Source organism: Schistocerca americana, chromosome 6, assembly GCF_021461395.2.
Source record: "Schistocerca americana isolate TAMUIC-IGC-003095 chromosome 6, iqSchAmer2.1, whole genome shotgun sequence".
Lineage (NCBI taxonomy): Eukaryota > Metazoa > Arthropoda > Insecta > Orthoptera > Acrididae > Schistocerca > Schistocerca americana.
The window spans coordinates 150592802-150606421 of NC_060124.1; the positions used below are offsets into that span (position 1 = coordinate 150592802).

The window sequence follows — 13620 nt, forward strand, 5'->3', positions numbered from 1 at the left end:
AGAACAAACAATACTGCAATTTCTTGAAAGATATCATTTTTATGCCAGTGACTGTTAAACTTTTTATTTCCACTATTGCAATTTCGGCCTCGGGCCATTATCAAGTACAGATGTTTTGGCTTAAAGCCACGTCTACAAGCTGACACATTTATGTGTCATTGTCATTTGCTGTTATATACATTGACAACTGTGTTCCATGAAAGTCCATTCAGCCATTTAAATTTCATCAGCTAAATTAAATAAAAATGTTTTTCGCCATTGCTCTGTCTTGATATATGCTACGTAATACATAAGAGCTACGTCATTCACTGTTATATATGTTAACAAAGACATATAAATATGTCAGCTTGTATAAAGTAGACATGGCTTAAAGCCAAAAAATATGCACTTGATAATGGCCTAAGGCCGGAATTGCAATAGTGGAAATAAAAAGTTTAACAGTCACTGGTGTAAACATGATGTCTTTCAAGAAATTTCACATGACTGTGAATCCCAGTTATGAAAAGTTAATGCTGCCATTGTTTCATTGTATTCTCAGTATTTTTATACAGCATGTTTTTAACCTCTGATGAAAACAGAGGGGTGTTACAAGATTAACATGTGTATCTGTCTGTGGCTTCACAGCTCCAAAACAAAAGGTCCAATTTTAATACAGTTTTTTTTTAATTTTTTTATTTGGAAGCTGGTGTAGTAAGACTGGTTCATAGCTATGTTCCATGGAAGTCCATTCAGCCATTTACATTTCATCAGCTAAATTAAATAAAAATGTTTTCCGCCAGTGCTCTGTCTTGATATACACTACGTAATACATAAGAGCTACATCAAGTTATGGAGGACCAGACTGTATAGCTGAAAAAGATCGAAATAAAAGTCCACTAGAACATATGTTTGCCTTTTATGGTTGACAGACAGTGATGATTTTTGGCTTGAGAAGTCACCCATTTCAGCACTAACAAAGTAGGAAAAGGGTGATTGTAACTCAACTGTAAAAGATAAACATATGCTTTCAAAGACTCTTTTTGAGGACTACAATTCAGTATAAAATCAAATGATCTTGCCATAACACTTTAAGCAGCCTATTGCAAGAGAGTGCAATGGCAGCCCACTTTCTTCCGGCTCGATTTAGAATTGTCACCATTGCTTATTACTTATGTTATATAAATTAGTTAACTATATGCTAAAACACAGTCAATAAATATATGTGTGAATTAAAGAAAGAAACGTGTAAATTCCATAAGTGAAAAGATCTCGTGCTGCAGAGTCTTGTTTCATTCCGGAAAGTAGTCAGGTGAATGTGGGGTAGCATGTTGATCATACTGTGCTAATAATATAAAGTTTAAATAACATGAAATGAAACTTAAAGTTAAAATTAAAAAGAAATGTAGAAAATGTATAAAAACCTTAAATAAAACAATTTTAGAAGTTTTTGTGTTGGGTATTTTTAAATTTTAAGTTTTTAGAGGTTTTTTGTGTATTGTATTTTTTTATATAGTACAAATATCTATTCAGTGGTTGCTCAGTTATTCATAAGTACCACTTGTTTCTCAAATGTTACCTCTTTTAAATATGGTTCCTATCTTTTCTGAAAGATCTTGAGACTACTTTGTTGGCTGTGCTAATTAATGAGATGTCTCTACAATATCTTCATTCATGTTTATCGCCTTTTTTACTGACTGGTAATATGGTCGCATCTTTTCCCTCTCCTGTCACTCTGTTTTGTTCCAAGTGTTCGTTATGGGTTGGTGCATTTCTCAAGTTCGTCTTCTCTATTTTTAAGTAGTTTTGTTTTTATTCCATCACACCATGGAATTTTGTTGATTTTTACTAGTTTGACTCTACGGACTGTATGTTACATTGTTGGCGATGCTACTAAGACATCAACATTCTGATATTGCTGTTGTTCCTTCTTTTCTGTACTTCCAACTTGACATTTAAAAGTTAGTCAAAAATATTCCTTCCAGATTTCCGTACTTTTTGTTCTTTCCAAAATTATATTTCCATTTTTTCATCTTTTATCCCATAGATCCCTGGTATATATCCTTTACTGAAGAACCTATGTGACTTGTAAAAATCTCTTGCATTCCCTGTAGTCTTATCCTCTTCTGCTCTTTTAATTAGACTCTCCACATGTTCTCCCCCTTTTTTTCTTCTGAGAAGATTATTAGCATTTTCATGTGCTTGTTTACTTTGATTGGAATCTTCATTTTGGTGTTTTTCCATTGTTATTCTCCTGTATTTCACTTTTTATTTGCATTCTTCTAAGAACGATAGATTTTACTCCCTCTGTTTTCCACACATGTCTACTGCTGCATCTTCCACATTTGCTTATATCATTTCCCACTTGCCTTCAAAGCCAATGTTGTCTTCCATTGTTAGAAACTCAGATCTACCTTGAAGCTTAATGACATATTCCTGCACATTGTCATTATCTTTCAATTTGTTTTTGCCAATATTCTGTTCTATTATGCTCTTACCTCTGCTATTCATTATCATTTTTCTGTTATGACTAAGGAACCCCCCCCCCCCCCCTCTCTCTCTCTCTCTCTCTCTCTCTCTCTCTCTCTCTCTCTGTGTGTGTGTGTGTGTGTGTGTGTGTGTGTGTGTGTGTTTTGCAGGAGACTGTTCAAGTGTGAGGAATGTTGTCAACCATGGCAGCACACCACTGAGATGTGACTGTGGTTGCTCATCCATGTTAATCTTAAAAGAAAAAAGGCTGATTATACCCTTTGAAGAGACATTACACCACATTGTGACTTTCTGACTGTGTAAGAGCTGCACAGCAAATTGAAGAAGCCTTCATTGTGCCTAATTTTAGTCAACAGACAGTGACATTCGGTTTTCATAATCATTTCATGTAACTGTGGCGTGATATTGACCTTGTACAATTGCAACTTTAAATTTGGCTGCGTAGTCATTCTTCTTGACAGAGGCTTCAGAAATAATGATCTTAATCAATGTGCTCTTTCAAGTTGAATGTTGTTCAGTCCTGCCCAAATGAAATTAGAAAGAAAAGTGATCATAGTTTTACTTACAAGTGATAGTTGATTTATGATATTTTCAGTGTAACTAATATTAATGTATGCTGAATTTATGTTAACTAGCAACACACAGTGTGAACGTGACACATACACATTGAAGCAGTTCAGAAAATGGTCGGTATCTTAGATATCTGAGTGAAGCCTGTGGCCAGTAAATTGTAGAGGCTCATCAACTAAAGTACGCATTTCAATAGGTATTTTGTAATGGTTGTAGTTTACAGTGTTTCAAAAGAAAGCACACTGTTTTTGCAAGGAGCCAAGGTGTTCCATAAATTTAGGTTGTCTTGGAAGGAGATGATTTTAGAAATTTTTGCATGTGTCTCTAGTTATTGAGAGTGGAAGTTCTCAAGGGTATATAGAGGACGTGTTTACTTCAGTTGCAGTACTTCTGTATTATGTTTACAGAGAGAGTAGATGACATGTACAAAGATACTATAATTCATAGTTGATAAATGTTGCAGATACAAACCTAAAAATGAAATACTATGCTTACAGAAACTTCAGAAGTAAGGCTTGTAGAATGAAAATAACTTTCACATATTCATTTATGTCCTTGTTTGCTGAAACATTTTTGTCTTGGAAGCTGGTGGTTTTTTTTTTTTTTTTTTTTTATTATTGTGATATATCCTGCACAATTGTAAAAAAAATAGGTTAAAGAATACGCACATTTATTTGCTTCACCACAAATTTAAGTTACAGAAAAAAAATTATGTTTCAGTGCAATGTAAATGATGGTTATCATTAATGTTAAAACCTGAATCTCTCTAATCCAGATTAAATCAACATATTTATTTAAAACTACATTGGTAGAAGTCAAGGTGGCACTGTTTTGATTTAAAAAGAGCTGTCTCTTTCTGTCAGAACAAATCAACTTATGGAAAACTAGGTGTTACCCACTGCTATGTTCACATATCAGTAGTTTTTTTATGATGAGAGATGGTGAATAAGTAAGCTGACAATTTATAAATGTGTATGTATATAGTGCTGTAGAGATGCATCTATATATGCAGTGCCAGTATACAGTAGTAGTTTTTAGCGATTGCACTGTCACACAGTTCTGGATGTGAGATTTTTTTTTTACTACCAGAGCATCACACAGTAACTGTCTCTTCTTCCCATTCCAATGCATTATAGAGTCTACATTTTTCATCCATCCCCCTAAAATGACTAATTTATATTAACATAATCATTTAATAGATTGTAATCATATGCAGCTTCTCACTCCCACCCTCCCCCCTCTCCCTGCTCACCCATGTTCCACATGTAAAAGTACGAAGTCTCTGTTTGTCGTACAGCCTTTAAATGTTGCCGTTGTTGTGAGTCTTGAAGCATCATGGAAGCTGTATGAGATGCGTTATGGTCAACTGGGCTTGTGAGTCTTCTACTGCCTCCGTAAGTGTCAAGGCTGCCTGACTGCATGGAAGCTCCATTGGACCTGAGATTGCTCCAGAGTTAGTTGGATTCGAGTAACTTTCGCAGCTTGAGCTCCCTTAGAACTTAGTGCTAAATCAGACTTAGCGTTTTGAGGCTTATCATAATAGTTTTAAATATGGTCCTTGGGCTTACCATTGGGTTTTATTGTTGTATCTCCAGCTCTGCCAGGTTGTGTAACAACTCGGTATCACAAACCGCATGCACAATAACATTGGATTTGCACTTTTCACAGAATACTCTACGAAGTACAAACACTAAGAGTTACCGATGATTGCGCCATGTTGTCTGCATCCCACACACATTTACCATAATTAAACATGTTAATAATATAAAAAAAAACACTTTCTGCTGTAGCCTGTGACTTTCCTCAGGTTTCAAGCTATCTCCATGACAAATTTCATCAGAATCAGTTAAGCAGTAAAGTCGTGAAAATGTAATAGACAGAACTTCTTTTATGTTTGATAATATTGATATTGGTATGGAACTATGGATTAAACACATTGAGAATTGAATCAGCGGTGTATTGATTATGTTGAATCATATTGTGTTGAACATACCAACCAATAAAAGCATTTTGAAATATATGGTAAAGTTCAAAAGTGAAAGAGTAAATAGTTTTTTGCAAAGAATAAATATTTTTGTTTAATGCACGTAATATTCTCCAAATCAGTAAGTAACTTGTTCTGTATGTAAACGTAGTCTTCCGCAGCCATTGTCACAGTCAATAAAATCCTTCTGGAGCAGTTAGCAATACAGCCTGAGGAAGGTACCTTGCAACAGTCGCCGAAACGTTGGAAGTTTACAGATGACAATGCGGCCTCAAACCCAGAAGAATTTTATTGACTGTTACCTTGTACTACAAACTTTATAAAGTAACTTGTGTTCTTCCTCAAGGTTCAAGCTATCTCATACCAATTTCATGAGTATCACTTCAATGGTGTAGTCATGAAAATGTAACAAACAGAATTACTTTCGCATTCATAGTATTAGTATGGGTTAAGATTGTATAAACATTGCATTCTAACTGTTACTCATGGCTGTGCTCACATAGCGGTTAAATGAAAAGAAATTAAATTAAAGGAGACCCCAGTCATGATGTTCGGGAGCTTCTGCTAGTCCTTTTACTCTCCACTGATGCAACTTCTGCATCAGCGATGATAAAATGGTGCTGAGGACCACACACACATCCAGTCGCTTGGAAAAAAATACGACCCGGACAAGAATCAAACACGGGACCCCACGGTTGACGGTCAGTAACATTTCCCACATGCCCACGAGCTGCTCACAGATATAGACACACATCTTAGAAGTTGTAACAGACACATTAAGATTAGTGGTTGAACTGCAATGGGGTTATGACTGACATTAGTATGGAAGTGTGGATCATTGAATAAGCATTGTATTCATTACTTTGTATGTAGAACATATCAAACAATAAAAGCCTTGTCACAAATATGGTAAAATTCAAAAGAAGAAGAGTAAATAGCTTTTTGAAAGAGTAATTATTGTTCCATATTTCGTGTTATATTCTTCAAATCAGTAAACATGTTATACTACTCACTTTCTAAAACATCTTGAACCCTAAGGAAGAACATAGGCTATCTCCACGCCAAATTTCATCAAAACCGCTTCAGACCCTGTGAAAGCATAACAGATAGTTACTTCTGCAGTTATCATATTAGTAAGGATTTAGCAAGTACAAGAATGTGACAAATGATACAAATGGAGAATTTATTTGCTTTATTATCTCATGCGATACTGCTGGTCCTTCATTTCTGTTTAGTACTATTGCAGACTACACTTACGTGACATTATTATTCATGTTGCAGGATCTAGAAAATTACATCATGGAGCTGATACCTACACTCCCTCAGTTAGATGGACTGGAGAAATCATTCCATAGTTTTTATGTGTGTACAGCAGTTCGCAAGTTTCTCTTTTTCTTGGATCCATTGCGTACAGGCCGTGTACGAATCCAAGACATACTTGCATGTAGCTTCCTTGATGACTTGCTTGAGGTGTGTACTGTTGAATTTGTGTTATGCTGTTTGATTTAGAACACGTGTGTATTTATGGTTGTAATGTTTAGTAGGTGGGATAAATAATAATGGACCCTATGACATAGGCTAAAAATATGTTCAGAACTAGTGCAGTTTCAGATTGGTGAAGGCACTGTACTTATATTCAAAATGGGAGAATTTCTATCTCCTTCCAACAGTCCTGATTTGTGTATTGTGTGGTCTCCTTAAATGACTTCAAGTAAAAGTTGTGTTAGTTCGACAGGCCACAAACTCTGCTGATGGGCATAAAACTCTCAACTTCCTCCTTACCTGTCTTACCAGATTCAAGTGTCAGCTCTAAACAATTAATTGGACTGTAGGAAATAATTCTTATATGCTGATTCAAGATCTCTGCAGTATAATGTACACTTTTAAGAACAGATACACTCCAACAAGGCACTGACATTAAAATACTGCTGCTCTTGTAAATATTGTGGTGGAAAAGTATGGTAATTTATATATAACTTGTATACAATGACATTTACAGTTGCGTGATGTGGACCTACCAAAGGACCTGCAAGATAGCAACTGGTTTTCAGCTCCATCAGCTTTACGTGTCTATGGCCAGTACCTGAATCTTGACAAGGATCACAATGGTATGCTCAGTTGCAGTGAGCTTTCGGGGTATGGACAAGTTTTATATTCTATAATAAATGAGCAGTAGTATTATCTTAAGCTTCTGTTCTACAAGCCTCTGTGTAATGTTTTTTATGTCAACTTTTATATAAAATGAAACCTTTGAAGCTGTTTTACATTCGATGTGGTGAGGTCCTTTCAATTGTATAATGCCTTCAGTATTCATTACTGTAAGAAATAATTGTCTTTAATTGAAGAAAACATTCACACTTAATTAACAAATATTGGTTCACTTCTTCTTCAGGCAATTAATGCCATTGTTGTGGTTATTGTTTTTGAGAATCTTGCAGCTCCTGTGATATATGTTAATGTAGTTGAACTTAAGAGATTATTATGTTTGTCATAACATTTTCAATGTAATTCGTGAATGAGTTAATGAAATATTTTTTTAGGTATGGCACTGGTACTCTATCAAAGGTTTTCACGGAACGAGTATTTCAAGAATGTCTCACGTATGATGGTGAAATGGATTACAAGACATACCTTGACTTTGTGCTGGCCATGGAAAATAGACAGGAACCACAATCCCTGCATTACCTCTTTAAAATTCTTGATGTACATGGCAAAGGCTACTTAGATGTATTCACACTCAACTACTTCTTTCGGGTGAGTCAAAAATAAATCTCTGTCTCTCTCTCTCTCTCTCTCTCTCTCTCTCTCTCTCTCTCTCTCCCTCTCCATCCCTCCCCCCCCCCCCCCCTCCCCCTGTCCCTCTCTCCCTCCCCACAGCAAAGATGGATCTGTCCCAAGATTTCAATGAAGCTCATGCTAGACTGTAATCCATGACTCACTCTTCCTAAACTGCAGTACACAAAACACTTTGTGTTGACCCACTACTGTCTTGTGTCACATTGACTGAGCAATGCATGGAGTGACATGTAGCAGCAATTGTCTAAAACTCTAGGCCATGCCCATTCAATCATTTCGTGTCCAGTGCAGCTCCTCTTTCTTAATTGTTACAGTCACAAACTAGATCATTAATTTTGATATACCCAGCATATTATAAGGTCAGATACAGTATTAAACTTAAATTATTCTCTAAAGAAGCAACAGCCAAATAATAAAATAGCAAGTCAGGTGAATTCAAAATGTATTTGTGAGAAACATGGGCTGTACAGTTAATTACATTATCAGCATTCCTTAGGTTTAAGAGTATTTGTGTTCTGAATTACACAAAAAATCCAAATTGGGTGTTTTACAGATAAAAGACTAAACATAGTTTTGTTAGATTTTGCTGCATATTTGTAAGCTGCCAATAATGTATCAAAGGGGCTTAAGCTCAGTGTCTAAAGAGCGCCTCACTGGCATGTATTGCATTCATGCCAATATGTGCCTGTGTAACATTAGAATTGTTAAATAAACATTGTATCAAAGTGCTCAGAGGCTGTACACTTCCGAATCATTATGTTCAACTCTGGCCTGCTCCAAATGTTGCCTTCTCTTCCCCATCTCTGTCCTGGAGGTTTCAGATGTAGAACTACGTCCTCTAGTGTACGAAAGTTGAACCACAGGAAACTGCAGCTTGGATGCATTGTGGACTGCTTACAGAGCTGTTTATAAATCTGTAAATACAGCTTTGAATTTATGGAGTTGTTAATAACAGGTCAGGAAGAAACCGGTGTTTTCAAATATACATTGCTCATTGAGCATCTTTATGTTATGTTAACCGGGGACCTAGAAATGACAGAGAGGCTCCGCCGCAGTCGCAGTGGTCTGCAACCCCACGATGGCTACTACAGTCCACATCACCCCTCTGGTGCCCCACATCGAACCCAGGGTTATTGTGCGGTGACCCCCCCCCCCCCCCCCCCCCCCCCCCCCCTCAGGAAACGTCTCACACCAGACGAGTGTAACCCCTATGTTTGCGTGGTAGAGTATACATGGAGAACTTGAGAACTTGTTTGCGCAGCAATCGCCGACATAGTGTAGCTGAGGCGAGATAAGGGGAACCAGCCCACATTTGCCGAGGCAGATGGAAAACCGCCTAAAAACCATCCATAGACTGGCTGGCTCACCGGACCTCGACACAAATCCGCTGGGCGGATTCGTGCCGGGGACCAGGCGCTCCTTCCCGCCCGGAAAGCCGCGAGTTAGACCGCACGGCCAACCGAGCGGGCTGAGCATCTTTTCTTTCAATTTTTTCAGGTGGGCATAAATTTCTAATTCTTCATGTGTGTTCATAAAGTATACCTTCTTCATATAATGAAGGATTACCTGACTACCACCACTTCACATCCCAGCATCTGCCTGTGGTTGAATTTTCTCAAGCTAGAGGACGTAAGTCTACCCTTAACATGGATGCCCCCTCCACTGCAACTATTTTATGCTTTTATTAAATCTGAAAACCTGTTTTTAGCCTTTTATTTGTAAAATTATGATTTGGATTTTTCAAATGTGTCAAAACATAAATCCTCTTAAACCCTCTTATTGTGTAATGAATTATACGCCTAGCTTTCTCACGAAATCATTAGGTACTTTAAATCCAACTGACTTTCAGTTGTATGATTTGGATGTTACTTCTTTAGTGCATAATGTAAGTTAGGAATGGCCAAGAAATCGGCACACGTGCAGTGCTCTTGCTCATGTACCATAGCTCTCTCGCATGGATGCGCACTTCCCTCACTGCCACACCATGCTGTCTGAGTGTGAGAAGGGGAACTACTAAAGTTCCACACCTAAACAGCAATGCAGTCACGCTGCATATGGCTTGATTTCATATTTATCAATTACATAGATCACAAACAAAACAAGTTTCCATTAATTAAACAGTGAATATCATATTTCCAGCAGTATGTATTGCCTTTCAGAAAACTTGTCTGAAACATATAACCCTGCCCTGCATAAGAACCAGGCTTATTTCAGAAATAGAGTGACCATGAAAGAGTGTCAGGTGACGTCTGTACACTGGTACTTAAGTTTTTCAGAGAACACGTACCACTCCATACAGAATTAGATGATGTGGCTTTCCACATGTGTGCAAGTAGAGATTTTACTTTCTGTACTGTTCAGGGTAAAAAGATATCAATTAGATGATCTGCAGATGTTATCCTCAGTGAAAGCGAAGAAGAATTACAGGATTTGTTAAATGTAATGAAGAATTTCGTTGAATGTAACTTACAATTTCTTAAGCAGAGAATATGTATTGAGAGCGAACTAAAAAAAGACGAAAGTAATGAGGAGTAACAAGATGAAGTTAACGAATTTTGCTACTGTGGAAGCAGAGTAATCCATGATGGACAAAGCAAGGAGGACATAAAAAGGAGACTAGCAAAGGCAAAGAGGGCGTTCCTGGCCAAGAGAAGTCTACTGGTGTCAAACATAGGCCGTAATTTAAGGAAGAAATTTCTGAAAATGTATATTCGGAGCACGACCACTGTGTGGTAGTGAATCGAAGCATTTGAGAAGTGATGAAGCATTTGAGAAGTGATGTTACAGAAGAATATTGAAAATTAGGTGGACTGATAAGATATGGAATTAGGGGGTTCTCCGCAGAAACAACGAAAAAGGAGCTTATGAATTGAACCAACAAGGAGGAGAGAGAGCATGATAGGAAATGTTACACATCAGGTAATATCTTCCCAGGTACTGCAGGGAGCTGTAGAGGTTAAAAATAGTGAAGAAAGACAGATTTTATACATCCAGCAAATAACTGAGGACGTTGGTTGCTAGTGTTACTCTGAGATGACAAGGTTATCACAGGAGAGGAATTCGTGACAGGCCACATCAGACCAGTCAGAAACTGATGACAAACAAAAATTTCTCTCTCTGGATAGGGAGCTGCCCTATCAAGAGGTAGTTAACTTGATCCACCAGCTACCCCAGCCTCTCCTCCTGCTGGCCAATTTCTATGCCCATAAGCTGTTGAGGAATGGTATCAGAACATCTGACTAATGCAATCAATGGAACACTCCACTTTCGTCAAATTAATGTGGCATATTAAATGTATTTAATATCAGTCTATTGATCTGTAACTTTTGCCTCCTCCCCTCAGTGCAATAGAGCACACACACTGACTTCTGCAGGAGTTATCATTTGCTAATTTTCATATACCTTCCTCACCATCACCCACCTGCGTGCCCACCACAGTGGGGCCTTACTGAAGTTAATTGTCAATGCCACCTTGTCATCCAGTGCGTGCCCACTACAGTGGCACCTTAATAAAGTTGACTGGTATGCTTTCAATGTCACCTTATCATTCAGTGCTACTCCACAAGGGAATATCGACAATATACTACTGGATACAAGTATCACAATACTATTAGGTTGGTGCATAAGTTCGTAGCAGTTTTGTTTTGCGTGCTAGTGTTGCAGTTGCTATGGGTGTATTGATCGATTGTCATTTTTATAGTAGTTTACTGTTGCTATTTGAATTTACATATTGTCATTTTGTCAGTTCGAGATAGAAAGTGGAGCTGTGGGTGCTAGAAAATGGAATGCCAGGTGGAGAAATTGGAGCATTTCCAACATATTCCTCTGTTAGAGTTTAGTGGATTCCTCTGTTAGAGTTCAGTTGAGGGGTGACAGCAACAGAGGCAGCCAAGAACATTGCAGTATGTATAGGGATAATGCCGTAAATCGAAAATGTTTTTCTCATTTTGAGGATGATTGTTTTGACATTAGTGACTCTCCATGTTCAGGAAGATATTTGGGAATTTGATGAAGATCTTTTAAATGCATTAATCCACAAAAATCCATGTCAGTATACTCAAGAACTGTCAAATGTAATGAACCGTGCTCATTCCACCATCGTGCTGTGACGAAGCAAGCTGAGATGATTGTAATTCCCCTCTTATTTTGCCATCTGCCTCCTTTAAATTCGTTTTGTTACTTTTAACTAATTATCATTAACGTACGCGAATATAATCTGCATTTCCATAAAAGAGAAATATTGGCCCTCAGTTTTAAAATAAATAATACTAGATCTAATTTTGTGCTTAGTTTTAGGTATGTAATTGATTTTCTAATTTATTTTGACTATTACTGGTTACTATATTTCATTATAGAGCGAAATCATTAATTGTTTTGTGACTTAAATTCTATTGTTGACATATAAACAAGTATAAATTCTGTAATGATTATAAACATTTGGAAGACGAAATGCTAGTAATCTCAAAGTATCTGTTTGGCTATATTTGAAAACATGTTAGCAAAACCAGCTAGGAATTAATTCCCAAGTAATTACAGTTTTGTCAAAAGTATTGTTTGTGTAACAATATTTGTTAATTTCATGATTTAAACAAATAATTCGGCCTAAACCTCACAGTACAAGAAAATGTTAAAAAGATGCAATTTTCCGATGTATTCAGTTAATTGAGTGAATTAAGTTTTAATTGTAATTTCTGTAAATTTAACTTTAAACAGTGTGTAGTTTCAGCACCTACTATTGTGATGATATACAGGGTGTTACAAAAAGATACGGCCAAACTTTCAGGAAACATTCCTCACACACAAAGAAAGAAAATATGTTATGTGAATGTGTCCGGAAACGCTTACTTTCCATGTTAGAGCTCATTTTATTACTTCTCTTCAAATCACATTAATCATGGAATGGAAACACACAGCAACAGGACGTACCAGCGTGACTTCAAACACTTTGTTACAGGAAATGTTCAAAATGTTCTCCGTTAGCAAGGATACATGCATCCACCCTCCGTCGCATGGAATCCCTGATGCCATGATGCAGCCCTGGAGAATGGCGTATTGTATCACAGCCGTCCACAATACAAGCACGAAGAGTCTCTACATTTGGTACCGGGGTTGCGTAGACAAGAGCTTTCAAATGCCCCCACAAATGAAAGTCAAGAGGGTTGAGGTCAGGAGAGCGTGAAGGCCATGGAATTGGTCCGCCTCTACCAATCCATCGGTCACCGAGAAGCGTACGAACACTTCGACTGAAATGTGCAGGACCTCCATCGTGCATGAACCACATGTTGTGTCGTACTTGTAAAGGCACATGTGCTAGCAGCACAGGTAGAGTATCCCGTATGAAATCATGGCGGTGAATCCAGGAAGTACAGTCATTACTGACAAAACTAAAATGAGCTCTAACATGGAAATAAAGCATTTCCAGACACATGTCCACATAACATCTTTTCTTTATTTGTGTGTAAGGAATGTTTCCTGAAAGTTTAGCCGTACCTTTTTGTAACACCCTGTATAAGGGCCTAATTTTTGGTCACAAGACAGTCAGTCCACGGCAGAGTTTCAGAGAAGTAACCTGTGCTGGTTAGAACAACAACAATGCTTCAATTTAACTGTGAAAGAAGTGTTAAACAATTAGGCTGTGTGTAAAAACCAATGACAGTGACAGCTCCATAGGTACCTGATTATTCTTTAAGAACTGTGGGCTTTGTGGTTATGTTTTTACTGCTCGTAGATGTTCAACAGTTAACTATTGTAGCAGTATGTGGAGTTTCGCCTGCAAACTATTAATGAGGCTTATCACAAGTTAA

At 37.4% G+C, this 13620-nt stretch overlaps 1 protein-coding gene across 2 annotated transcripts in view; it reads left to right on the plus strand.

Annotated features, from left to right (window-relative positions):
• Positions 1-13620, plus strand: part of LOC124619527 (serine/threonine-protein phosphatase 2A regulatory subunit B'' subunit gamma-like) — a 54006-nt gene that overhangs the window by 13548 nt on the left and 26838 nt on the right. For both annotated transcript variants that reach the window (XM_047145975.1, XM_047145977.1), the window contains exons 6-8: positions 6302-6490; positions 7020-7156; positions 7561-7774. In XM_047145975.1, the coding sequence (XP_047001931.1) occupies positions 6302-6490; positions 7020-7156; positions 7561-7774 (540 nt within the window). The remainder of the gene's footprint in view (positions 1-6301; positions 6491-7019; positions 7157-7560; positions 7775-13620) is intronic.